This window comes from Fusarium redolens (assembly GCF_020744475.1).
Source record: "Fusarium redolens strain MPI-CAGE-AT-0023 chromosome Unknown BKA55scaffold_12, whole genome shotgun sequence".
NCBI classification, from domain to species: domain Eukaryota; kingdom Fungi; phylum Ascomycota; class Sordariomycetes; order Hypocreales; family Nectriaceae; genus Fusarium; species Fusarium redolens.
Genome location: NW_025763675.1, coordinates 1,359,160 through 1,371,225, shown reverse-complemented (window position 1 = coordinate 1,371,225; position 12,066 = coordinate 1,359,160). Strand labels below are relative to the sequence as shown.

General features: G+C 48.3%; 6 protein-coding genes across 6 annotated transcripts; 2 read left to right on the top strand and 4 right to left on the bottom strand.

Moving 5' to 3' along the window:
* Positions 1-183: 183 nt before the first annotated feature.
* Positions 184-662, bottom strand: BKA55DRAFT_692833 (uncharacterized protein; the record flags this gene model as incomplete). Its single annotated transcript, XM_046199839.1, has 2 exons — positions 184-484; positions 583-662. The coding sequence occupies 2 exons, from the start codon at positions 660-662 to the stop codon at positions 184-186; spliced, it is 381 nt and encodes a 126-aa protein (XP_046047165.1).
* A 350-nt stretch (positions 663-1,012) lies between these two features.
* On the top strand, positions 1,013-2,687 carry BKA55DRAFT_665488 (uncharacterized protein). Its single transcript, XM_046197749.1, has 2 exons — positions 1,013-1,524; positions 1,569-2,687. Exons 1-2 carry the CDS (start codon positions 1,137-1,139, stop codon positions 2,570-2,572), a joined length of 1,392 nt encoding a protein of 463 aa, XP_046047164.1. The 5' UTR covers positions 1,013-1,136; the 3' UTR covers positions 2,573-2,687.
* Positions 2,688-3,649, bottom strand: BKA55DRAFT_575279 (uncharacterized protein). The gene is made up of 3 exons (XM_046193376.1): positions 3,458-3,649; positions 3,328-3,406; positions 2,688-3,281 (listed from the first exon to the last, which is right to left on the bottom strand). Exons 1-3 carry the CDS (start codon positions 3,495-3,497, stop codon positions 2,837-2,839), a joined length of 564 nt encoding a protein of 187 aa, XP_046047163.1. The 5' UTR covers positions 3,498-3,649; the 3' UTR covers positions 2,688-2,836.
* A 1,021-nt stretch (positions 3,650-4,670) lies between these two features.
* Positions 4,671-5,760, top strand: BKA55DRAFT_541913 (uncharacterized protein; the record flags this gene model as incomplete). The annotated part of the gene is made up of 4 exons (XM_046190436.1): positions 4,671-4,935; positions 4,999-5,052; positions 5,386-5,396; positions 5,440-5,760. 4 exons carry the CDS (start codon positions 4,671-4,673, stop codon positions 5,758-5,760), a joined length of 651 nt encoding a protein of 216 aa, XP_046047162.1.
* A 301-nt stretch (positions 5,761-6,061) lies between these two features.
* On the bottom strand, positions 6,062-8,346 carry BKA55DRAFT_541912 (fungal-specific transcription factor domain-containing protein; the record flags this gene model as incomplete). Its single annotated transcript, XM_046190435.1, has 4 exons — positions 6,062-7,282; positions 7,328-7,801; positions 7,849-8,154; positions 8,218-8,346. 4 exons carry the CDS (start codon positions 8,344-8,346, stop codon positions 6,062-6,064), a joined length of 2,130 nt encoding a protein of 709 aa, XP_046047161.1.
* Positions 8,347-10,290: 1,944 nt separating this feature from the next.
* Positions 10,291-11,693, bottom strand: BKA55DRAFT_596042 (IPP transferase-domain-containing protein; the record flags this gene model as incomplete). The annotated part of the gene is made up of 2 exons (XM_046195883.1): positions 10,291-11,580; positions 11,625-11,693. The coding sequence occupies 2 exons, from the start codon at positions 11,691-11,693 to the stop codon at positions 10,291-10,293; spliced, it is 1,359 nt and encodes a 452-aa protein (XP_046047160.1).
* Between the last annotated feature and the right edge of the window lie 373 nt (positions 11,694-12,066).

The window sequence follows — 12,066 nt, the reverse complement described above, 5'->3', positions numbered from 1 at the left end:
TCTTAGCCTGGAACCTGTCAGCGTCACCGCTGTTCGTTACTAACGGCTCAACACTTGATTCCCCTCTTTGATGCCTTGGTACACGTTATCCCACCTTGGCTGAAGAGCATCGGACGTCTTGCAGGCGAACTCAAGATCTCTCGAGCAAAGCCTTACAAAGTGTCGTCTAAATTAATGCCAGTGCTATTCGCTCAGCTGAGTTGCTGTCTTCTTCTCTGTGGGATCCTTGAAGCCGCCTCTAGCGTGGAAAATGCTCAAGTTGTTCACATACCGCATGTCACCCTTGTCAAAGTCCAACGATACGGCGAGCATCTCGGCAAGAAATAGCAGTGTGTCAAGGGCTTCAACTTGGAACTCTGTAATTGGAGGGATGGCTGCTGATCGAGGGAGACCGCAGTAGCCCGTGCATCGACGGCATGCGTACGGAGTGATTAGACGCTCGGGGTCCTCGTCCGTGGCAGTTACACGGTCGAGGCAAGTCACTCTTCAGAAGCCCATGGCTCAGCCAACGTTCGAATAAGATCAGGTCTCGTCTTTGCCAGTGCTTTAGTCTCTTGACGCCGCTTGACACAAGCGAGATACTTATCAAGGTCCGGCCCGTATGCAATATCAGGTTGGCCAACATGCCCAGCAGTGATACGAAGCTGAATTGCAGCTGCCATGATGAAGAAACTCTCCAGACTGATATACAAATGACTGGCATGGTATCTTCGCTCGATATTGCAATTACTTCACCTCACCATGAGGTTCCATTTAGTTATTCCATCTGCTGGGGATTAATGCGCCTCGATTGCGCCATCAACACCGAATTATAATCAGCTGGCAGTTAATGAATGGTTGAAACTTATATAACGGATTGAAGAGTTGTCGTGACAAAGTATGCCATCCCAAACTTATCCAAGGATAATCAGACTCTGTACAATCTTGTTATCAATCAGCCTCTCCAGTGTGGCGCTAACGCTATCAAGCCACACTATTATCCCAATGCGCACCTCCATCTCAGCCTCGTCAAGCTTCACATTCACGCAACTCAATAAATATACCTTACACTTTCTTCGACACCATCTCAACCCACCTGCACTGTCCTTTGAATCGCATCACCGAGAGTAGCGCCCTCTTGCGCATCTATCAGCGCCATGGCTACCGATACCCCCAAACTGCTCTGGAATCCTGATAACGTCAAGGATGTCGCAGAGTCGGTTGGCATCAGCTCTCTCAACGAAGAAGCGCTCAAGTGCTTGGCACAGGACGTCGAATACCGGATCGGCCAGGTCATCGTGGAGTCTCTGCGCTTCATGCGCGCCGCCCGCAGAACAACCCTTACCGTCAACGATATCTCCCTCGCCCTCAAGGCGCTCGACGTTGAGCCCCTCTACGGCTACGATTCTACGCGTCCGCTACGATACGGCGAGGCCAGTCTCGGACCTGGCCAGCCACTGTTCTACATTGAGGATGAGGAGGTCGATTTTGAAAAGCTCATCAATGCGCCTCTGCCTAAGGTGCCGCGCGACATGGGTTTTACAGGTACGTTTTCCGTTCAGCGCATGATTCCATGCTAACTTCTTCAGCGCACTGGCTCGCCATCGAAGGTGTCCAGCCTTCCATCCCTCAGAACCCCACGACTTCCGAATCTCGATCGCAGGAACTTCTCCCCAAGGGACCTGGTGCGAATCCTGCCTTGTCCGCCTTGGCAGGCAATGACAATGTCTCCATGAAACCATCTGTTAAGCACATTGTGAGCAAGGAGCTCATACTCTACTTTGATAAAATCCAGGCTGCTGTTCTCGACGACAATCCTGACGAAGAAGTGGTGCGCCTACGGCAAGCCGCTCTTGGTTCCGTGAGAGACGACCCTGGTCTTCACCAGCTCATCCCATACTTCATCACCTTCATCATGGACCGAGTAACACACCATCTCGATGACACCTTCACTCTTAGGCAGATGATGGAGTTGACGAATGCCCTCATCGAGAACAAGAGCCTTTTCTTGGATCCCTACGCCAGCCCCCTCTCAGCGCCCGCTCTTACATGTCTAATGGCCAGAAAATTGGGCACTGATGAGGGGACAGATGCTCTCAAGGAGCAGTATGATCTTCGACAGCTGGCTGCATCTCTGGTTGGACGAATTGCGCGCAAATACTCGGCTTCCAATACACTCCTACGACCCAAGTTGACGAGGACATGCCTCAAATACTTTCTCGACCCTACCAAACCCCCTGCGGTTCTCTACGGTGCCATCCACGGTCTGTTGGAAGCAGGAGGTCCAGAGGCAATCCGCGTGCTGGTTCTACGTAACCTAAAGACTTTTGATTCTGGGATCCTACAACCTCTGAAGGAAAAGGCAGAGGGTACAATGGACTACGAGATGCTGGTTCAAGGCATAGTACAAGCTGTGGCTTCTCTGGCAGATCATGTCGAATCAGACGCCAATGGAGTCAATGGTACAGCAAACGCTGAGACAGAGATATCCGAACTGAAGGACTTTATCGGACCTATCATTGGGGAAAAGATTGCCTCTTCCGGTAATCGGAGACTGATCAGGACAATCCTGGATGCTCGATTCTTGGATTAGAAACTTGGCATGTAATATTCACGACAGGCGAATGGCGTTTGGTTGCGAATACCTCACGAGGTATTGGTTAGAACAGGCTCAAGCATTTAAGGCGCTTGTGTACAGATAATAAAATTCTTTGCTCAAAGTCAGGAATGCCCTCAGGCTAATACTCGTACACGAGTTTCTCATCCTTGCCGTACTCCTTCCCTATATCCATTGTATCATCCACTGCGAATATGCTTGCCCATCTCTATCCTTCCATCTCTGTTCAATTTTGGTATTTTACAGGAAAGCAACCAGGCCAATGGCGCCGAGGAAACTGGCAGCCCAGATGTACTTGTCGGCCTGAACAATAGTCGTCTTGGCGAAACCCTTTCCAGCGTCGTACAGGAGGTGCTTGAAGCCGCTGATGGCGTGGTAGACGAAGGGGAAGCCTAGTGTGAACTTGATACCGCCCTTGATGGCGAGGGGGAGACCAGCGGCGAAGCTGGCGATGCTTGCGCTCTCGAGGTGAAGTCCAACAAGAGGAGCGGCGAGGTAGGCGAGGGAGAAACCGTACAGAGTCGCGGAGAGGGTGCAGCCGGTGATTCGGTTCCAGGCGGAGCTACCGAACCATGTCTGCTCGATCTTGTAGATGGCCAGATGGGGAGAAACCGGGCGGTTGAGGCGCTGGTTGACGAGGATCTGGTGGCCTTCTTGTTGAGAGACCTTGGTAGAACCAACAGCGCTGCACATGTTAGATGCGTGAAGCTCAATTGATGATGACAACATACCGTAGGGGAGAAGAGGTAGAGATTCCAGCAGCGAGAGCAACCTTGGGAATGTTCTGAGCGAAGAAGGGCTTAGTCGCGCCTATTGAAGCTATTAGATATCGGAATGTCGAGGCTCGGTTTGCGAAAGTACCTTGACGAAGAGCGGCGACGCCAACACGTTGAGCGAGCATCGTGGCGGATGTTGAGTACTTCTATCGGTTTCGAAGAGAAAGGGTTCAGCCAAGGTTCGGTCAACGATATCGTCAGCGTCGATGCTTCAAGGGCGAGATTCGTATCTGGGTATCAATGATGATGGCTTCCTATTCTCGAGCATCGGAACGGGCCTCCTCGGCTTCTCGGTCCAATCAGCCAATAGGATGATGTCAATTCCTCATCTCGGGACGCACGTGACCCACTCTCTTCCATCATCACGTGCGTCGCTCGGATGACTAAGCAGAGTCTTGAGTTTTGTTATCGCGAAATTTTTTGCCTCCGTTCGCTTTTCCTTTCTTCTTCAGATAGACAAGAACGTTCGCCGCACGCTGTCTAGTGTAGAGAGTGGACAGCATTGTAGGCAGGGTCTTTGGACTCGAGAACAGTTCTTAGAAGAATATTGGGAAATTGGATCCGTCGTTAATCTCGACACCTAGTTTTTTCCGTCTAGGTGTCGTTTCATTTTTGAGATCTACATTCTGATGTATATGTATGCATGTGATTACTTATGGATGCTTGAAGGCAAGGTCAACTACTGTTGTTATACAGGCAGTACCGGTGATTATGACTCCTCGTGCCTATAGTGCAGTTGATGACTGGAGGTACTCAACGCGTCAGGTCTCCATTGTTGCGTAAGAGCATGTCATACTTCTGAACAGTCTGAGCAACAATAGATGGTAACACGTCTGTACGCGAAAGGCCTGCTGTTAATGCCATGCCTGTAGACACGAAGACATACACAGCACAGTCTTGGCCATGGCATAGGAGCTTAAGTGTATGTGTAATTGAGCTACGCAAAGACATCATTCAATACTAGGTCAGAGTCATTTTCTTCAAGAACCATGCTTCTTATTCACCTTAAAGCTGGTCCAGTTCACCCATTGAGAGATGTTCAACCGGCACCAGAACAAAGAAAACTAAACTGATGTCAAACTATGAGGCTGGGTGTTTTCATGATCAATGCCGTGGCAATGTCTTGTTCTTAGAACTGAGGCTTGAAACATCACCATGTTCACTGCTGCCGACTCACACATGCTCATACACCACCTATTTAACTCCATCCTCTTCTCGCCAACCCCCAAACCATCTGCCGAGCCCACAACATCAAAAAGCACTCACCAACAGGTATGTTTCTATCCATCACAGTCAAAATGTCTTCCCCCAGTACTTTCACCACCATCACCTCCCCTGCTGCACCGACATTTGATGCCTCAACGCAACACTATCACAGCAATCCCAGCCACTCCGACAAAATGGCCATCATTGGTTTGACCATCGGTATGGCAGTTCTGTTTCTCCTCTTCATTGGTCCGTGCTGTTGTTTGCAGTGGCTGGCTCATCGGCAGCAGAAGAAAGAGCAGAGAAGAGAGGTTCAGGAGCGTGCTAGAAGAGCGGCGAGACTCAATGTGGTGGGTGGTAATGGGTCAGCTGCGGAACAGGTTTAGGTAAGTTATGAAGAGTGTGCTGGTTCATATTCAGGTAGGTCAAATAAGAGAGAGATTTTGGTTCTTAGTTTGTTGTTTGGGAATGGTTGTAGGTATATGTGGCTATCAGTGCCAGTCATCTAGGAACGGCATGACATGTTTGCAGACTTGGGCATTCATTGACCAAGTTCAAACGGTTACATGATCTTGTTTTTACACGCAAGTCTATTATCTTCTTCACTTGTCGTTTGTACACAGAAATATACAATAACAGTGTTCCCCTAATACATCGATCCGTTACAGTGTTTGCTCAATAATAGTATATATCAATATCTCATCTTCTCCGATACTTCCAACTCGCATCTATTCCTTGCTGAACATCTCCAAGTCATCTCCAGTGGCAGTCAAGAATCCTCTGTAGACGCTTGCTAACAACGTCAAGTCCTCATCTTGGTAAGTCATCCCCTATCTCGCATCACCAACTAACACCTCACAGCCAACCGCAGCAATGACAAACACCATCCACCGCCGCATGAGCGACAGCAGCGTCGTCATCGCCATCGCCGTCAGCTGCACCGCCATCGCCGTCATCTTCCTCGCAGCAGCTCTTTTCTGCAACTGGCGCTCTCGCCCCAAATCTCCTTCTGGAACTCATGGCCGTGAGCATGACGATTCTGATGTGAACTCTGAAATTGAACTTGATGCCATGCCTGATGGTGCTTTGAACCATCCTCTTGTGCGTGGGAGCAATGGTGCAGGACATGTTTATCCGGTTTTTGAATCGACTCGTGAGCGTCATGCTCATGCTCAGAACTGATGGGTGTCTGATGAGAGGCATGGGGCTGCAATGATGGGCAAGGGCGGAAGATCAAGGACTGGCTGTGGCGAGTGATCAAGGACAATGGATAGCCAGACATGTCATAACAATAAACAAAGACCCCAAAACGCTGTGGATCATAATTTGTGACTGTTCAAACAAAATATATTGATACAATGTGCTCCTGGTAATATCCATCCCTACCAACGCCGCTCTATAAATCCAATATGCACCCTACTCCATGGAGATTCCCAGATCATTATCATACCAGCTCCCAACTTTTCATAACAATCTCATAACCCTAGCCCATATTGCCCATTGGGAAATTACCAAATAACGAAACCGGCATTTGACTCTGTTGCTGCTGTGGCGGTTGATTCATATTCCCCCATAAATCCCAATTCAGCGTTGATACATCCAGATAATTACCCAAAAATGGATCAAGATCAGTCATTTGATGTGAATTTTGAGGAGGATGGGCGACAGGTTGTTGTGGCGAAGGTTCTGAAGTTCGGTTCTCGCTCTTGACGACGTCTCGTAGGCGATAGATAAAGTTCGGTGTTTCGAGGGGCTGACCAGCTGCTCTGAAGGCTTGTTCTCGATTCTTCCAAGCTTTCAGTACTGTTTGGGCTTGGATGTAGTATGTCTTTTGGGAAATGTCGAGGAGTTCGGTATGATAGTGGTAAATCTTTTGAACCATATTCCATGCGCGGTCGGCAAGGGAACCAGTCGGTCGTTGGCAGAGCTGCTTCGTCATGACTGTAAAGATATCAATCTGGAAATGAAATTTGAGGAACCAGAGGAAACCAGTTTGGTCCATCACGCCATAAGCATCGGTGCTGTGCTCATTATTCATCAACACAATCTTGAAGAGGTTATCTTTCTTGTCGAGAATTTCTGTTCCCCATTCAGGCTGCTCCTTCATGGGTACCAGTATCTCTCTCATCTTGCTGCAGATCATCGGACGAATGCTGAGTGCGGCGATGTGTACGTTTCCTGCCGTTGGGTCGATGTAGCGAGCCTCAACCTCCAGCAAATTCTGCTCCAAATTGTCCACCAAATCTCGGTACTGTTGGATGCTCGGTAGAATTGCAGGGTCTTGGCCTTCAAAGTCGTGTCCCATGACGGCAGCTTCTAATCCGGGGGTTCCGTGGAGTGATTCGGCGTTGACAAGGAATTTGGCGATTTGGTAGCCGATGAGACAAAAGGCCATTTCTGTTGGACCCTCGCGGGGTTGAATGGGTTCGATTGATCCTGGGAAGAGGTCGGCATCGTTTACGTTTTGTGGCATCTTGGTATCCCAGCTGCTTGGGAGGAGCGAGTGGCTCAAGCCAGAAACGAGAGCGTTCTTGGCGTCTTGGAGGATGATCTGCCACCACATACGTCGTCGCATCTCGGTCTCAAAGGCGTTCAGTCCCAGGTAGTCGCCGTCACGGTGGTAGCCCATCTTTTGCGCGATTCGCACGACCATTCCACTGAGAATCCATGCCGCATGTCGATCATATCGGTTCTGAAGGGATAACTGGAATCGTCAGCAATAGTTACATGGGGGTACTCGTTGTCTTACCAAGTATAGTAGCAATGCCTGCAGAGCCACCATGTCATAATTTTTAAGAAAGTTAAACTTTGTAAGTGCCACTTTGGTTCCAATGGTATACCGTCGAAGAGCTTCATCCCGAGAAATTCCTAGCATCTGAAGGCTTTCAGCCTCGGTAAGGGATACTGTCGCCATGGTAAAGATGGCGAATAGGAGAGCCTGGTAGTTGAGTGGGATTTTGTTGATATCGGTAGCCATCTCCAAGGCAAATGGTTGAACGGATGGAACATGGATGATCTTGGTCAGAGGATTGACGCGATCGACAAATAACTGCCAGAGTCTAAAGATATGAACAGGCTCAGGCTGGAGTTCCTCGCAGGACCTGGTAGATGTATCGGCTGGTATCAGAAGATCGATATTGTAATCTGGACTCAAATCTTCAGAGCCCATAACACTGGCTTCTTCTGGATCATCGGTATCGACAATTTCTCTCATGGCTTGGAGCTTGAATGGTATTAGTGCATGTTGGCAGATCAAGTCAGTGGACTCACCTCATCGTGAATATTAGCCCAGAGATAACTGTCCATGAATCGCACTCCACCTTCTTCCTTGACCATCTTTCCGGTTGGTTTCCACTTGGACTGGCCATCAATGTTGGTCGGTGTAGCAGGATAAGTATCTGCTGCGGTTCCATTTGTAGCAGGTGAATGACCAACAGCAGAAGGAGATGGTACAGAACCATCGGCATATTGTTTTAGTAACTGCTCACATCGTGCAAGTCTTTCCTGAAGGTCCTGATTGGGTCTCCGGCGCTTCCTTGCAGGAGCGGGAGTGCTTGGAGTGCATGTGACATTTGCCTATGATGTCGCATTAATAAATCAAGCTGATAAGAGATTGGCGGCTGCAGAGTAGATGCTCACCTTGATACAGTTTGAACAGGGCGTATTACGATCGCATTTGATCTTGCGATGCTGGCACAAGACGCAGGCCAAGACACGAGGGTTCTTGTGCGATACAGAACCCGGCCCGTGAGTGATGTTGTTTGACATGACCGCAGAATTGAGCAAATCCTCACATAACAGTCATAGAGTCTCGTCGTTGAGAGTTGAAGGTTGAGTAAAATATCCTATGACGCCAGCGTGAGCTCCACCTTAAGACCGTAAAGTACAGTACGTACAGCGGGCGGGTAGCTGGGGTTCTTCAGAAGCCCGCTTCCGTCGGTTTCACTGGGGTCAGGTGAGTGAGGGGGAGGGGCAGCAGAACAGGAGCGGAAATGGAACAAAGGATTTGTTATGGCTGAAAGAGGAAGAGAAGAAACAAAAATGATGATGTGAAATGGATCTGATCGATCAGACACTCTAAAACTCCCTGGTGCGAAAAACGATAAGCAGGGCAGCTGACGATACCGTAAGATGCCGAGTCTACCGGTATAATGTAGAGCCGGTTATGGCTGGCTGCTTTGCTTGTCTTGTCTCTTCTGGGAGGTAGCCCAGGGGCTTATGGTTTTTTTCAGGTCTTGTCGGATTGTTCAGTGGTTGTCGAAGATTGTGCTAGTTGTCCAATGCCTTTACACAAAAGGTGGTATGAAAGGATTGAATAATTAAACGCGCATACCGGAATCCGCGTATTCCGTTTATTCAACAATCACATCAGTTGACGTAAGGGTTCAAGGATATAAATATAAAAGAAATACCCCTTTGTTCTTAGGGCTGTATTGATTCAGGCAGATATCTTGTTGCCTTATTCTCCATACTGTAAATAGACGGTAACCCTGGCCTCAAAGACCCAAAGGGCAAGGTTGATATAAAGCTGCCTGACAGGAAAATCGCTGATGCATTCCTTCAGAGTTTCACATGGTCGATATGCTAAAATCGAATCTTCTAGCTGAAACTGACCAATGATAACCCCCTGGACCCGAACTCGAGCCCGTCTAGCTGGATAGCGGCGGACTTTTGTCATCCAAGTCCGCCGCAACGGACCAAAGCGCCAGCCCTGCCCGATGACTCAGTTTGTATCAGAATGGTTACCGTATGCAGACTGACGGACATTAAATACTTAAAACCTTGATCCGATACTATCCCAAAGTGTCTGTAGTTTAGCATCCTACGTCAGACCTTTATATACAACGATCTAAAACTCTTCATCGATATTTTCGTAAACTTCGGAAGCTCCGGAAGGTTAAGCCACTTAAACTAGCCGTTCTCAAACCCAAACGCTCAGTTCAGGTCCAAGGCTATAAGCTCTTCTCCGCAGTCTTTTTCATGACTCTCTGTGCTACTCTCACTCGTCGGGTTATGGCAACAGCCCGGCCCCATATGGTTTTCGTATCCTTGTCTATGTTTCGCGTTCTGATGATACGCCCCCACGGACGTGATATCACCGAGTGTCCGGTGAGCCTATCAGACTCTGAAGAGCAGCAATTCATCATAATTAACTTCTATCATGATCTGCCGCATTGAAGGTCTTGTGCTCGATTCGGGTGAGCGGGTTATTGTCGTCACTTCTATCCTACGCCAGCTGACCAGACCATTATGCAAACTGGCATGATCTTTGATCTAAGCAAAAGGACGTCGCATAGATGGCCTCGATGTATGCTCAACTCGGTGCAACTCATCGTAATTCCGGTAAGCCCTATGAAAAGGTTCAACAGTAGTTGTCCACTCTCAACGTCTTCGGAGCCCGGTTAGGGCTTCAGCACTTGGATCTGTAAAGCAGACTTGTGACTCACAGTAGGCAGGTCAAACAGACCTGATTGAACCATTGAATGATACCTCTATTATTCGTTTACACGGGTGAAAGGCTAACATCCGAGTCGATCCGATGACGGCATATAGTGTCGGTATATTGTTTCAAGAGCGATGACCTTCAATGCAGCCAGCTTTACGCGTAACCAGAATTCTCATATCATGGTTGTAAGTGACGTGATTGTTAAATACCGGTTGTACGGATAGTCCTCGGATCACGGGGATGGTAGGTTTGACTGCTTGTATTGATCACTCTGAAAACATGGACGCTAACTCTGGCCCAGAGTCTCCCTCATCTTTGCTGTCTTCGGGCACTTTTTCCACTGGTACCAAAGACGTTCTAGCTTTCTTGCGAACAACTCGTCGATGAGTTGAACTCTTCAAATGCTGCTTCCATGCTTCTTCTGTCATTAACACTGTATGGCAGACTTCGCATGTACGTTTGCATGGTGTTGCTTTTGGTGGTGGGTTGCCAACTTGCGTGAGAACCTCATTAGCAAGTGAAGATATCTCAGTCGGCAATGGACGCTCTTCGCCTTTGAGGAACTGCTCCGTCAACTTGATCGCCGGCTCAACAACGTTCTGTCCATACGCGGAAACATCTGTACTGTCCAGAAGATACATGTTGTTCATAGCTTCTGGGCCAATCTCTCGTATCCGTGGAATCTGCTTCAGTCTGATCCAGCGAGTTTGGTAGACAGCGTATCGTCTCGTTGCCGATTTCATTTCTTCAAGTCCTGCGCTCTTCAATTTCTCAAGCTCAGCGGCTTCTCGTCCCTCGTCAACGGCAGACAAGTATGGCTCGAATTGCTTGTATCCAATTGACTGCCATATCCCCTTTGTCATGTCGAGACGTTGGCCTTCCGCTTCCTTTTTATGCTTAAATTCGTAAAGCTCTCGGACTTCATCCATGAGTCCACTCGTCTGCATCTTATCTACTCGCTTATCGAGACGATCTCGCAGGACATCTCGTTCTGAGTAGACCCAAAATAGCAGATTTTCCCAGGGCTGCTTGTTGGCGTCTTGTTGTGCAGCTTCTTTTCGAGCTTGTTGTTCAGCATAGTATTCGGATGCTCTTTTGCCGCTCCTAAGGTAAATTTCCAGGGATCGTTGGATCTTGCGACGATCTTTGGGGTGCCATCGATCGGCCATGACAGGGTCAACTTTTCGTAACTCATGAAGCATGACTTCGCCTGACTCTTGCAAAATTGGGAATGACTTGGACATATCCAGGTCTATGTCATCCAGGATCACCTCTTTGAAGAGTATAGGGTCGACATAATACTGTGAACCACCGACAAGAATAGGCAATCGTCCTCGACCACGAATTTCTCGTATTGTTCGAGTCGCTTCCCTCTTAAAATCATCAACATCCCATGGTTGCTCATCCAAAGTAATATGTCCAAGAAGATGATGAGGAATACCACGCTGTTCTTCAGTGGTGATTTTGTTAGTAATGATTGGTAGCCCATTGTACAACTGCATAGCATCGGCATTGATGATTTCACCATTCAGCCGCGATGCAAGTTCCACTGCCAACTGTTATTCGTCAGAGACATTCTCTCATGTAGCATAACACTTACATCTGACTTGCCCGTGCCCGTTGATCCTAGCACTACCACAAGGGGTTCTGCTGGAGGTTTTCTAGACATTGTGGTGACATTTCGCCTGAGAAGAGGACTCAGGCGACGAAACATCTAAGTTGATGGATCCATATATAGCAAATATTCGATACTGTCTTTATCAATTCTCACTGTTTCAGTGTAAATGAACAAATATTCCAGTCAAATCATCAAAATGTTCCAGAACAGGCAAAGCGGAGTCATTTTGACGGAAAAATTACGGCGGGGTTCAAAGCTTAGCTTCAATTGGTCTCAGAGGCTGAAACCCCTTTGTTCACAGCTAGCTAGCTCCCTATAGGTACGTTTTACCTAGAAGCTCAGGGAATGGAACCTTAGCTGGAGCTCTCGAGTCGCCCCTGGCTGGGGTAGGTCACGTGCCACTCCACTCCCAATATTGGACACA

Bases quoted from the DNA above. Each gene is read 5' to 3' on its own strand.
- BKA55DRAFT_575279 (XM_046193376.1), bottom strand. From the start codon at position 3,497: ATGCTCGCTCAACGTGTTGGCGTCGCCGCTCTTCGTCAAG. The intron at 3,407-3,457 runs GTACTTTCGCAA...TAGCTTCAATAG, and splicing joins CGTCGCCGCTCTTCGTCAAG to GCGCGACTAAGCCCTTCTTC. The intron at 3,282-3,327 runs GTATGTTGTCAT...TAACATGTGCAG, and splicing joins TCTACCTCTTCTCCCCTACG to CGCTGTTGGTTCTACCAAGG.
- BKA55DRAFT_665488 (XM_046197749.1), top strand. From the start codon at position 1,137: ATGGCTACCGATACCCCCAAACTGCTCTGGAATCCTGATAACGTCAAG. The intron at 1,525-1,568 runs GTACGTTTTCCG...TAACTTCTTCAG, and splicing joins GCGCGACATGGGTTTTACAG to CGCACTGGCTCGCCATCGAA.